The sequence below is a fragment of the Cephus cinctus genome, unplaced genomic scaffold (assembly GCF_000341935.2).
Source record: "Cephus cinctus unplaced genomic scaffold, Ccin1 Ccin1_scaffold0129, whole genome shotgun sequence".
Lineage (NCBI taxonomy): Eukaryota > Metazoa > Arthropoda > Insecta > Hymenoptera > Cephidae > Cephus > Cephus cinctus.
The window spans coordinates 2,545,476-2,558,971 of NW_014332862.1; the positions used below are offsets into that span (position 1 = coordinate 2,545,476).

At 38.3% G+C, this 13,496-nt stretch overlaps 2 protein-coding genes across 14 annotated transcripts in view; one reads left to right on the forward strand and one right to left on the reverse strand.

Moving 5' to 3' along the window:
• The window catches only part of LOC107262948 (protein Wnt-5b), a 194,167-nt gene that overhangs the window by 141,938 nt on the left and 38,733 nt on the right, over nt 1-13,496 (forward strand). Inside the window, exon 1 of one of the 5 annotated variants that reach the window (XM_015729672.2) lies at nt 10,252-11,272. The exons of the other annotated variants lie outside the window; for them this stretch is intronic. The gene's annotated coding sequence lies outside the window, so the exon portion shown is untranslated. Of the gene's footprint in view, nt 1-10,251; nt 11,273-13,496 lie in introns of those variants that run through there. 5 annotated transcript variants of the gene reach the window in all.
• Nucleotides 1-13,496, reverse strand: part of LOC107262949 — a 91,706-nt gene that overhangs the window by 58,051 nt on the left and 20,159 nt on the right. For 6 of the 9 annotated variants that reach the window (XR_003058257.1, XR_003058255.1, XR_003058254.1 and 3 more), the window contains one exon: nt 2,991-3,115. Coding sequence is in view for 2 of the 9 variants with exons in the window: in XM_025080171.1 (XP_024935939.1) it covers nt 2,991-3,115; nt 8,132-8,218 (212 nt within the window). In the remaining 7 variants the exon portion in view is untranslated. Of the gene's footprint in view, nt 1-2,990; nt 3,116-8,131; nt 8,306-8,571; nt 8,634-13,496 lie in introns of those variants that run through there. The other 3 variants (XM_025080171.1, XM_025080170.1, XR_003058260.1) reach the window with 2 other exon arrangements.

The following is a 13,496-nucleotide window of genomic DNA, read 5'->3' on the forward strand; positions in this document are numbered from 1 at the left end:
TAAATTGAAATGGAATTACGAACCTGCAACATCGTCCTATTATACATATATATATTATACATATCAATATATACATATTGGTAGAAATTGCTAGTCCAACGGAAAAAAAGACGAATTCCCAAATCCTGTTAAAATCCTTAAACATATATTTAAAAAACCCCACACCCTACTGGTCCCTTAAAAAAAAAAGGTAAAAAATGTAAAATAAAAATAAAATAAAATTCCTAAAAATATTTTACAATAGCCGAAATTTGATTATGCTGTAGTCATTGAAAACAATATCAGATAGATCCTACAATACCTAATGTAAAGGATCAGCAATGTCGAGTCCCTATAAGCATCCTATAAACCGCCTATCTGAATGTAATCATAGAGGTAGGTACTGTTTACAGTCACTAGCCCAGCTGGCGTCCTTGGAAGTCTCGCTGGTGGCTTGAAACATGAAAATCGAAGTCAACAAAGGTATATAACGCAATGTATGCAAAAGGGCCTAAGAAACGACTAGACGATCCACCCGGATTAGCCGTTGGACGTTGATTCATAGAGAATTCCAAGGAGTCTGCAATTTCGGTGCTCAGTGGTGCATACGGTTCACGGAACAGTCGCCCGTCTTAATCCTCTTACTAATCCACGGCCGGTAGCTGTGGCTACGAGGTAGCGAAGCCAGGGGAAGATACGTCATTGAAAAAAAAAAAAATGGAATATAAGGGGATGACATGCGTCATAGCGATAAGATAAGAGAAAGGGGCGGGGGAGGAAGGAAAAGAAAAATAATGCCTGGGTTATCAAAAAATTATTTGAAAAAAATATGGAAAAAAATTTTGAAAAAAATTATGATACGCGTGTGACCTAGGCTTAAGCCTAACAGTGGCGCGCCAACTCGGTGCTAGCGTCACGTAGGATATGAAAATGCATATTATAATAACCGGGGTTTGCATACCGGGTGGCTCAATGAAATTTTGAAAGTATACGATACGTATTAGGTTACGGGATGAGATAAGAGAAACTGAAAGGAAAAAAAAGGATATAATAAAAATAAGTCACGTGACTATATGTAGGGCCTTGGTGGGCCTTATATATATATATATATATATTTTTATCCTACTCTAGATTTTGGGTCCTACAGGTATATCTAAGCACGTTTCAGGCTGTGTCAGTTTTGTTTCGCCCAGCAGGGACGTACGTATAATTGAAACGACTCTATTCGTAGATCGACCTGCTGTCGTTGACTGACCCTCTCCTTCTCTCTCTCTCACTCACTCACTCCATCCTTCCATTCGTGCGTATCGGTGGGAGAGAGAGAGAGAGAGAGAAGTTGCGAGTGAAAAAAAAATTACGTCGATCTTCTTTGGTATCAGTCGGTATAGCAGATCTGCTCTACGGAAACGTATATGTAGAACGTAGAGGCAGCCATACAGCAACAGCTTACGGAGCAAATGATTAATTTCATATATCTACCACCCGTGGACTTTTGTCCTTTTTTTTCTATTTTAGTTTTTACACAACCCACTGTGTCACTCTTGTGATAAATCGTACAGGTTATCTATTATATGGGTCGATACAGGTGTCGATACTGAGACGACCTTCGTTGTCATAAGTTTTATTGGACACAGGTTATGTATAGTTAATACAGATGGTGGTGGAGTAATGTTTTTGAACGTGTTTACATAATTTGAAATACTTTGACTGGATCGCAGGTGTTTTGATAATTTATATAAAAATAGAGAAAAAAAAATTTTTTATTAAAAAAATTGTTTAATTGTAATTTCTGGTATGGAATATTAGGCAGCTGGCTATCTGACCATTCCTCGAGCACTGCGTGTCTTTAAAGAAATTTGCGAGCTACTTTATTTTCCTTCTTTGCGTTTTAACCTCCTCGAGGCTCAAGATGACTTCCTAGATAAGATCCTCGCGTTTGCTCGTACGAGTCGCTGTCGAGTTTCATGCTGCGAACGTTTCACGGTGGGCTACGTATTGCCAGCCCTGATGGCGGCCTTATCATTCCCGGGGAGATACCTTATCACACGCCTCGCGCTGACCGACCCATCCTTTCTCTTCGTATTATTGCATACCGTGCTTCGTTTTCTTTTTGTTCTTCATTACCTTCGTTCTCTTGCGGTTTATTCCGACCTAAATAGTCTGCTTGCTTATTTTCTGCACGACCCGATAGAAACTCAACGGAAATATTCTTGGGTAACGAATAGAGATCATCTTTAATTTTGAGACTACAGAAAGCGTTGAAAATTTATTACATTACGATGTAAGGCGTTAATGATAATGAATAATTCGAAATTTTTAAAATTTTCTGTAAGGTTTTCGAGACGATTGGAGAATTTTTTTTTAAATAAAGTGAAAGTTGTATGCTTTATAATTTTCATGAAGACAGGTTTCTTATTTTTAAGAAATTTGACCGTGCTGCCATCTAGTGAGATTATTTGAAGGTTGGATAAGTACGTTTCTACCTTACCAACACGGTAGTAACGCAGACAACACACGTGTCCAACAGTCATCTTTAAGATGCCTTGAAGACAACTTCTATGCCGTTAGACGTCTTAAAGACGACCTTTGGATATTGTTTGTTTTCTGGGTATCAGCTTACCTCAAGTTTCCGCAAGATGACGCTAGTGAGAGACCATGTTTACCGACGCACGAAAAATTACATTTACATAAAAAAAAGAGTATTTTTAGAGTCAGTTCCACCATAGTCAATCGAGCTTTAATTGTCGAGAATAGCCAATCAGATGCCCGTATTCATGGAAATTTCGGTTCTATTTGGCTAATCTCACTAGTTAAACCTCGGTTAGCTTTAACGTAACCGGCCCACGATCACCAGTCAGTAGCAAGTGGTAAAATTCTGGAAGAATGAAGTACCCTGTTTCTAGTATTTATGCAAGACTTTTCCTGTGTTCGAAGGAACTTTTTCCACTGACAAGAAGAAAAACCCTAAGGCTTCTAATTGCGAATTTAATAAAGCATCATGGCGGACATACCTTTGCTTTGAAATTTCTTTGAAGCGCACAAGCAGTCCAGAATGTTTGGGAAATGCTGAAAGCCTTTGAGATTTTGTGTTGCCTTTGTTTGCCGAGCTTATCTCGTAGACGCCGAAAGAATGACACTGAAACGAAAGAAAAACATTTGAAAGGTTTATAAAAAAAAAAAAGATTTTTAACTTCAAACAATTCGTCGTACACTACAATAAAATTATACGTTTTTTAATATTTCTGTTATGAATAAACCATTTTCCAGTAATAGTCTTATTGACCATCACTATATCGATATTGTGTCATTATTGCCAATTTATTGAAGCACTATGAATATTTTATACATTTACAAAATTCTACGATCCCCATGTCTACATACTCGTTACCCACTATGGGGTTGCGTAACGGATATGATTTGTAATCATTGATTAAATTTTCCCATTCAGAATATAAAATCTACTGCAAGCAGGTAACGGTACGTTAATGCTAGGTTAATATTCGCTATGGCGAATTTCGTCTCTCGACATTCATACGAAATACAATAATAAATTATAATTGCTGGTGCAATTCGCATAACGATCTTACTATATATTTATACATTTGCACATTTACGTGGAAACCAAACGAGTATTGCCATGCATTATTGTTAGTAGAATGATATTCCTATAATGATCAGTTATTATTTATACACCCTGTAGTGTCCTAAAAGATTTTTCACACTGTTCGAAAGATTTCTCATTCTAGTTTTGCACCAATTAATTGAATTCGAATATACGTATACGATCAAAAAACAATATTCGAATTACAATATAATTAATAGAATTTTTATAATTTTACTCTAACGTTAATTTTTGATAAACAATTAATTATGTTAATTGTAATTTCATGTTGTGTATAATGTAAAATCTGAAAATAAACTAGAAGGAAAATCCAAAGACACGTACTTCCATAGCACTCTGTAATTTTTGCGATTCCCCCAGCTTTTTAATGGATCAGACTAATATTACTTATTCCCGATAAAATCGGAACGCAGCCTCGGTCGGTAATTCGATCTACTTGGGCTTATTTGATAACAAATTCCTATAAGATGTCTACTCTGTTATCTTCAGGGATATTTTTGTTTCTCGATAAAGTCGATATCTACTTCATACATATATCTAGCTAGATTGTCGACCAGGAAGAGTTCTACCTTACCGACGCCCTTACGGTACCTTTGCTCTATGAACCAAGAACATCCAGCGTTCGATAATTACATTTGACTTATAATAGGACGTTATGAGAACCTCGCAACAATATCGGAACTCGTGTTATACGGCGAGTAATTACAGTCTAGTGAAATTCGATGAAATTGCCAAAACGGATAGTGAAATATTCGCAACGATAATTGCCGAGTGATTGTCATTAAAGACCGGTTATTACAGCTCGAAACGGAAGGAAAACGTTGGTATCTGCTTAATGGCAGTTTGCCCTGAGGATTAAAAAGATTTTGTTTGACATTACGAAGTTACGGAATTCCATTCTAGGAATCGTCTTTACCGATCGCGTAAGAAATTACAAATGTTGACTATGTTATGATTTTCCATGAAAACAATTGTCTTCCTTATTCGTTATGTACAACGAGATTATACGTAAATAACTTAAATGACATTAACCTATTTGTTTATTTGACGCTAGGCGTATTGTAAATCTCTGTTTTAAAATTTCAACCAAACAAACTCTATTTTCCATTTGACCTCTCTTAAATCTGTCGAATGGTAATTTTAGGTAGACTGTACCCCGAAGGGGCACCTGGCCCCTAAACACGGACTGCACAATACGTGATGATAGGGCCCATTGTGGGGTCTTCGAAGGGCCACTATAGGCCTAATATAATTCAAATTACACAGGAAATGGCTGCCGTCTGGCAAACCCCACCACCCTGGAGAAATGATTTGACGAAGAAAAAAAAAAAGGGACAGAAGGTAGAAGAGTCCAAAGGTAAAACGAAAGTAGATAAAGAAAAGGGAAGTGGGGCGAACCTCTTCCCCTCGTAAGAAAAAAAAAAAAAAAAAAAAAAAAAAAAAAAAAACAAATCACAACGTAAAGAATGCCACTTGCAGTCGGGGGTGAGAAAAACAAAATTCCCTCGCGGACACAGATTTCGAGGAAGGAATAAAAACATACTATCAATAAGTATACAAGAGGACGCCGAGGACCGCGGTCAGGAGGCAGCACAATGTCTTGATATTAATTAGCTTCCATGGTGGACCTGATTGAAATTGATGATCCGCAGTTAGGGGTAAAAATACAAATAAATCCCTCCCCCCTTTAATCAAGCCCTCCTCTAGGAGTCCTTGCTTAATGAAAACGAAATGCATTCCAGCCACGGCGAGATTAATGCTGCTTTGTAACATTTAAATCACCGGGTATTAATTATCCGTTCGCCAGATTAGCCTTTATCTCGTTTAAGGGTCCCAGAGAATAATCAAGTCCCGAATTTCAAGAGCCACGCATTCTACGTAAACATGACACTTTGTCATCGTTCCCTGCATATGACCCCTACGAAAATTCCATTCTCTCTCTCAAAAAAAAAAAAATTACCCCTATTAAATTTTAGGTTACGAAATCCAATTTTAACCATTTGACCAAAAATGACCTGTGCAACACCGAAAAAAAAGTCAGCCCGACAAGCTTCGCATGCCGTGCAGGAAGTTTTCTTGGTAAAGTAAATATTTCACCGTTAAACATGGCCGACAAAGCCGTCCGAGCGTAAACAGAGGAAAAAATTGCAAAAGCAGTGTGCACTGGAACGACAAAGACGCGAACGGAAAAATTTGAAAAAAAAAATGTTCAATACCTTGACAAAACCCGTCATATTGGTAAGATCTAGTAGAACCAAAGCTATTATAGTTTTACAATGGACTGTACAACAAGCAACCCTTTTGTCCTAGTCGTCTTGACGCAGGCAAAATGCTCTCTCTGTCTCTCTCCCTCATGAGACTAACCTCTAACCTACCCTCGTAACAACACCCTTCGAAATTAGTCTCCTCGCCACTGGATTTTTTATTATACTACATAACACTTTGCGACGCAGACCTACCCCTTCGCGCGGTCAAGTTACGTGTTCACGCTTTTTTTCTTCACTCTACAAGTATTTTTCACCAAAACTACTAGTGCTTAAAGCAGCGCCCATTCTTCCAGCCTGCAAAGTATCCACTTTATACCTTGTGAAGGACACGAGGGATGGCGAACGCTTCCTTCATCGTAAACAGGTTAAGTTTTTTTTTTTTTTTTTTTTTTTTTTTTAAGTACTTTTCTCATACTTTTGTTACTAGGCCACCAAAGTGCGTACTCTACTCGGACGTCGTCATTGTCACCATGAAAAAGTCCCCCGGCCTCCTAGTAACTTTTGATATATATACCTAGATAAGTAGGTGCTTAGTATACATATGTCGTATATATATACACATATGTGCATGCATGAGTATGATTTTTTCAAGCTTCTCATATTCGCATAGGAAACTTGACAAAACTCAATGGTCGAGACTTTTTCAAGTAGCAGGACGCAGCTGGCAGTCTTGTTGCGTATCCGCCATTTAAGTAGCTACGGTGTCGCGTTATAAATAGATTTGCTTGTTTTTTCCTTTTTTTTAAAAAAAAAAAGCTTTTCAAACTTCCTTCGAGATTTCGTAGCGCCTATGGATTAGTTGGGTAACAGGTTGGCTTGTGAGAATCGTCAAGAAAGGGACCAAAAGAGACGGTTGGTACCCGCCGATCCATAGGGTCTTCATGGTGGGTCTTAGGGACTTTTGAAAAATCCCCAGAACTAATTACCAGTCAGATACTATAAACAAAATTGTCGAACCGTGACGTTACTGAACGGTGAAGAATTCGCAGGTTGCGATTCGTAACGCCAGACTGCCCCCATCCCCCCACCCATCCACCCCCCCTAGGAGAAAAGAGATAATTCACCAAAGGTGGACTATTTTAACGACGGTCTTACCACGCTAGAGGTATTTAAATTTTAACCCAACAAGATACTATAGTTAGATTTTTCTTTCGTTAAAACGTCTTCTAGGGTCCCTATAGTCATGCGTGTAATAGAATGGGATCGGGGAATCCCCGAAATAGAGCGGTTGAGAATTTCGGCTATGTTTATTACTACGCACAAGGTATACACACGCACACAAAATATATGTATCTATATATATATATATATATATATATATATATATATATATATATATATATATATATATGCCTGTTCATAGTTCGGGTATGGTAAGTTACTAGCGGAGGGCTGTGCAGCGGTAGGACGAGGAGGGATGAGAAATTCCGTTTCTAAGGGTGACTGGGTCGAGTTAGGTTAGGTTTGGTTGAATTAAAGCGATGAGAGATACCAACCTTCCTGGAGACCTTTATGATTTAAGGTATCTTTTCCTCTTGAACTAAAATACAAGCGAGATTCTACGATTTTTCACATATCTTTGACCATCTTCTTTCCCACGTCAGCCTCCGGCGTATCACATTTTCAGATTCGGATCCCACCACTTGTGCGTTAAAAACACGAGATATAACCAAGCACGATACTCACGGGTCTCACGACTACCGTGTATACTATACCCAGAATGGCGTTTTCTTTCTTTTCAGGATGAAAGGTACAAGAGGATGGTATGTCCGCTGGACCAAAATTAGTCTCGGTGAAAGTAACCTTGGTTTTGAGCGATACCTTCGAGCTTCCGGTAAAAACCCGTGAATTTATCTTGTGTGGATAATACATATCTACCGGTGAATCTGGCTGTGAGGAAATAAAGAGAAAAAAAGGGAAAAAATAGATGAGAGCGAAGAATAAGAGAGACAGAGAGAGATAGAGCGTTGGGTAAGGACGCAAGAGCGAGAGAGCGAGAAAATGGTAGGAAGAATGAATTTTATTCGTCGGGGTATATGGAAATATTTATACCGTTAAAGAAAGAGTCTCGAATGAAAGTGGGTGTTCTGGTCATTCTGTATGCCCATACGTATAGCTAGGTATCCAACGTGCGCCAAAGGGCCATGGGTATTAGAAATGTTGAGATTTCATTCACAGCCACTCGAATGGACCGGTCAACCATTCTAACAACTGTTGTATACAAGATATCCTCCCTCTTCCACGTTATCTCTCGGTATCCTACCCTGTCTTCATTTCTATTGGTTGTGCCAAGAGGGTTGATTAGTAAATTGATCCTCCCATTGGTAGAACACTTCCTGTCGTACGTCATCGTTACGTCATGCGTGGGTGGACGCCATCGTCCAATTTTCAATCATCTCGTCACTCGCCTTCCATTCGATCCATTAATTTCACAAAATTGCACCCCTGATTTATTTTTCAAAATTTTTGAATTTTTTTCAAAATTTTTTTTTCTCAAATTATATCTATTTTTATTGGTACACGCAGATCCTCGGATGCATGCTGATATGTAATATTATGGAAGATTGATTTATTTTATTGATAAAAATATTTTCATTAATTCCATTCTCACAATTGAGATTTTCAGTTATATCGTGAAAACTGCTAAAATCTTTTGTCGTATCATCAGGGGGTTGAATTTGTACTAAATTCCAATTCCGAACCCTTCCCTTCTCCTGGTTGCTCTTCCTACTCTCGTAGGTTCTGCAGCGGGGCTGATACATCGCCTAAAAGCCGTTGTACACAAAAAACCAGTCCGGTGTTAGATGACGGGGCTATCTTGAGATCTAAGTGGGGTTCTCTCGACCAAAATGATCACTACTGATCTTGCCGCCGTCTCATGGTTGCCTACTCAAAACTGATCCTGTACAGGCGTACCTACACTGATTTTATACACAGTAAACATATTGTTACGATCTCGAGAGTCGTTCCAGCATCCCTCGTAAGGATATCGCGCGTTAATAATAATAATAATAAATTCCATTTTTTTTTCAATTTTACGTCATTTTTACGCAGTTTTTCAATTTTCCACACATTTTCGAATAACGTGTTTTCACCACGTTTTGGACTTCCTTTGTGTCTACCTGCTTGTCCTGGACAAGCAAACTCTTTGGAAATTCCAGAGCGTCAAGTATTTTTAAAACTTTCTTGTCACGAGTCGAGATTTTTGTGGTTTCCTGCGACTCTGGTCAGTGTCTTATTTTTTTCTTACATTTCACGCTATACGATACTACCAGCAGATGTTTAATTTCGCGGTGATGAGGAAATTACGTGAGAAATTTACGACTGCTTTGGTTTTTGAGTGGAACGTCAATTCTCTTTTTTTTTTTATAACCACCGTGTATATTCACTCACGGCTATCACGACTGATTTTTTCATATTTTTTTTTTATATGTCATTTGGTGCGCGTTAACGACACTATAATTTACTGAAGTGAGTCGCCACGAAAGGCTTCTTACTGTTTTCATTTCTCTTGACACGAAAAAGTTTGAGATTTCAAATTTATTTCCCACAAAAATAACGTGTATTTCCGTAAATCAATTAAAATGACTATAAAATACTGTCAATAAATAAAAAAGCTTGTGATACGTAAAAATTAAATTTGATACGTTACATAATTTTTGAATAGATAATAATCCTTGATTGTATCATTAAAAAAAATAATTTCTTCTAATCTAAATTGCACTGGAATCTGATTTCGAAAGATTGAAAGTTCTTTCTTTTAAATCCTTTTTATTTCATAGACAAATAAACCCTAATGTACAGACATTTGCGTAAGAATTTCGAACTAATGTGGCCCACATAGATCAGTTCAGTTTTGACAAACCGTCCATCGTATCAATTCAGCTGTCTATCAAAAAGAAATGAAAGCACTTCTGCAATTATACATAAGCCGGCAAGATACATCTATTGAAAGAAGAAAATAATAATGCCCCACTCGAAGTAACTAAGTGGACCAGCCACCTGTACTAATTTTTCAAAAAATAAAATTAATAAAATTTCATACTTGTATTTTCCGATCATTTTTTTTCTACTACTCCCATCTTTTAGAATAATGATCCAAATCACTTAGTTCCTAATATTACAGTGTTTTTTTCTCAAGGCGTTCACAGTCATACCACCTGAAAGGACCAACAGCTGGCATTTGAAATTCCCGCGTAACGGATACGCATGCGACAGAAATAAAATGACTAATTGGTATCGTCGGCGTTATTCCCCTCGCTGTAATTAAAGAGAAGAATGGCTCAGGGAGCAGCGAAACGATAGTCCCACGTACCAATGGGCCAACGGAGTCCAGTAGAGGGAGCAATAGGATTCGAGCAACCACCGTTCTGATTCGGTGGAGGGACCACGTTGGATTCAGTCGCACTCTCACTCGGCACGTCGAATGCGCCGGTCACGTGGCGCGTACACTCCTCCGCTTCAAATTTATATTTCGACAATTCTCTATTTACTGCGATCACTCGTTGTGCATCCCGTACGAGAAAGGATTTCTTGTCCGTAACCGAAACACAGTAAGATTTTAGAAGTGCGCGAGTGCGAAAGTAAACAAAGGATATTTTGAGGTTAGTCGCGCATGGGTTAGACGTAACAAAAAATCTTGGAAGAGAATTTGATAATTTTATAAAATCAGTGGTTAACAGTGTAGGCGGTAGATTACTGTAAAATTATTGTTGTTATTACTTTTTGAAATGACGTGACAAATGCATAGAACCATAATGGAGGCCAGAGTGAGTTCTCGCGAGAGTGTTCAGTGAGTGTCGGGTCTCTTGAAAGTCAATTAATATTAGTAACCAACGGGAAATGCGAATTCGAAAAAGGTTTTTTTTTTATAAAAACAGTGTCTGATTTCACTGAAAACCATTTTTATCGATCTGACAAATTTTAACGTCTAAGAGGCAGACTTTAAAACTTTGTTTCCATCGACCTTTCCAACTGGTACACGATGTCTGTCAGACTCGAATCGTCCGATTGTTAATCGATCATTACGTCAATAAAATAAATACACGTGAGATTCGTTTAGCTTTATACCGTCGTAGAATAACGTGCTACGACCTTCGCGAGGACTGGAGGGTAAAAAGTTGGGACGTCAAGTATGTTCGAACGAGTTTGGACACGCTTGGGATTCGTGTCTACTATAGCGACGCCACGCGGGATTAGCCATTGATTCAGAGTGAAAAACATTGTTGTGACTGCGAACGAAGGTTCCGGATTAAATTACAAGTGTATTCCTGAGACATTATTTTATGACGTACCATAGAAAAAGTGCTGAGTGAGTCGCGTGAAAGTGTTGTATAATTATCCCAGAGAATTTTGGTGCGTCAAGAAAAGTGCTAACGATGAACAGATAAAAACTTGTGAACAGGTAGAGAAAGAAATCAGTTTGACAATTAACCGATGATTAAGCAATTAAATTAACGTAGATTTTAATTTACAAAAATGTCCATCCCCCTATCGTGGCGAAGATGCTCACGACTGTAATAAAGCCCAATTCCGCTTACGTCAGAAATCCCTCAAAAGTATCTACGAAAAATCAACAAACGGAAGTCCGTTTGATATTTTACAAAGAGCAAGAAAAATAACGTAAAGTTTAAAATGGCTTTCGCGTACGCAATTAAAAGGCTATGCTCTCGTAACTCGATACAGTCGCGAAGTTGATACGTATTGCATTTCGTTTTCCCTTGGTCCACAGTCTTCAAGATTGAGATTATTTTTATAATGACAATAATTCAAAGTTACGACATAATTAGCGATTCCAACATACATGCATACACGCACTATTCACGAAAAACGCACCACCCGAAGGTGGCTCTATCGTCAAAATCAAATGGGAGAGGCTAACTTCACGCCGGTACGTTCCTCGTAAATACCCATATATACACACACCCATATATACACACATACATTATATGACGATTTAAAAATAGCTTATCGTAAAAACTTGATTGTTTAGTAGATAACACCTTTTATAGGAATAATTTAAATACTCTTTTTTATAATTACTCCAACCAGCAATTTGATTCGCATTAAACACCTCGTGTGTGAAAGTTACAAACATTTCCACTTATCGCAACGCGATCCCATTTCCTTGTTACTCGGATTGGCTATGCTATTTTTAAAGCATATATTACATGCTTTTATCGCTATTAATATACACGATCCGTTAACGGTGTCCTAACCACGTGAGACTCGAAAATTTTCAAACGTGCGCGTCCACGTGCTAAATATGATCCACTAAATACCTCCGTATAGTTATAGTTATCGTCACCTACATAAATAAATCGTCATTCGTCAGTAATCGGCGCGTCCATATATATATATCTATATATCTATACACCTATAGCCCGTCCAGGAGTAAAATAGCTCACATAGGGGCCACCTTCCTATGACTTATAAGGTTAACGAGTCCCCCGGATAGAATCTTTTACTCGTGGAACGACTTTATGTACTTATGCATCTATATGCAACGATATTACAAACATTAAACCCTATATCACTGATTTATAACAGCTCTAATCATCGCAGTATATTACGTAGGCAGGTATGTGCTTCATATGAACTTTCTTTCGTTGCGTGTTATGTACCTCGATCCCGTAAGGTCCCAACCGTAATATCACCAATTAATTTATCCAGAAAAAAATAATGGAAAGTCATTACCACAGAATTTTGTCGACTTATCTTTTTATACTAGTACAACACCCCCTCGTCGGCCATAATGGCCACGTACGTGTTTCGCGTAAAAAAAAAAAAAATTGAAAAATACCAATTAAATATCGGTCACATAATTTTTTAACCAATAACCGAATACTGAAAAAAACAGCAATTTTTTCAAATCAATGAATTTCGTTCGATAAGCCATAGTAAGTACGCACAAAAAATGAGTCAGGTATTAAATTCAATGCCGCCATTGTGACTAACAAAAAAGAATGAGACACTAATGTCACTACGCTAAGATACTATATCACTATAGATATACGTGATCACATACTATGGTGACCCGACTCCGTGATACGTAGCGCAATAATGATAACAATTCAAAGAAAAACCACACGTATCGCAAAAACAAAATTGGCCCTTCGGGACTAGTGACGTACACGCGTGCGCGAGATAACGAAGTGACGAGGCAATTTTTTCCCAATTAAAAATCGGTCATCTCCGGTTAAATTAGTGCATCCGGATGTTAATAAGATGCCCTCACGAAAGCGTCATAAAACTTATGAGTTACGACTGAACGTAGCCGCACGCCTCTACCTATAACATATATATATTCACCTTGTACGTACCTTACGTACGTATATATACAAACGTGTACAGGAACTTCCTTCTACGTTCAGCTCTCTCTCTCTCTCTCTCTCTCTCTCTCTCTCTCACACTCTTTCTTCTGAACTCCACTTTTCTCTCGAGTCTCATCGTTCCCTCCTTGTCGCTCCGTACATCTCGAAATCTCCTCGGCTGTCTTATCTGTCTCTCTCGCTCTCACCCATAACCTCTCTTCACCGATTCACCCCTCGCACGCTCCTCCCCTTCGTCACAGCCCTTTTCTTTTCCTTCGCCAACCTCTTTTCTTTCTTTCTCCCCCCCCCCCCCCC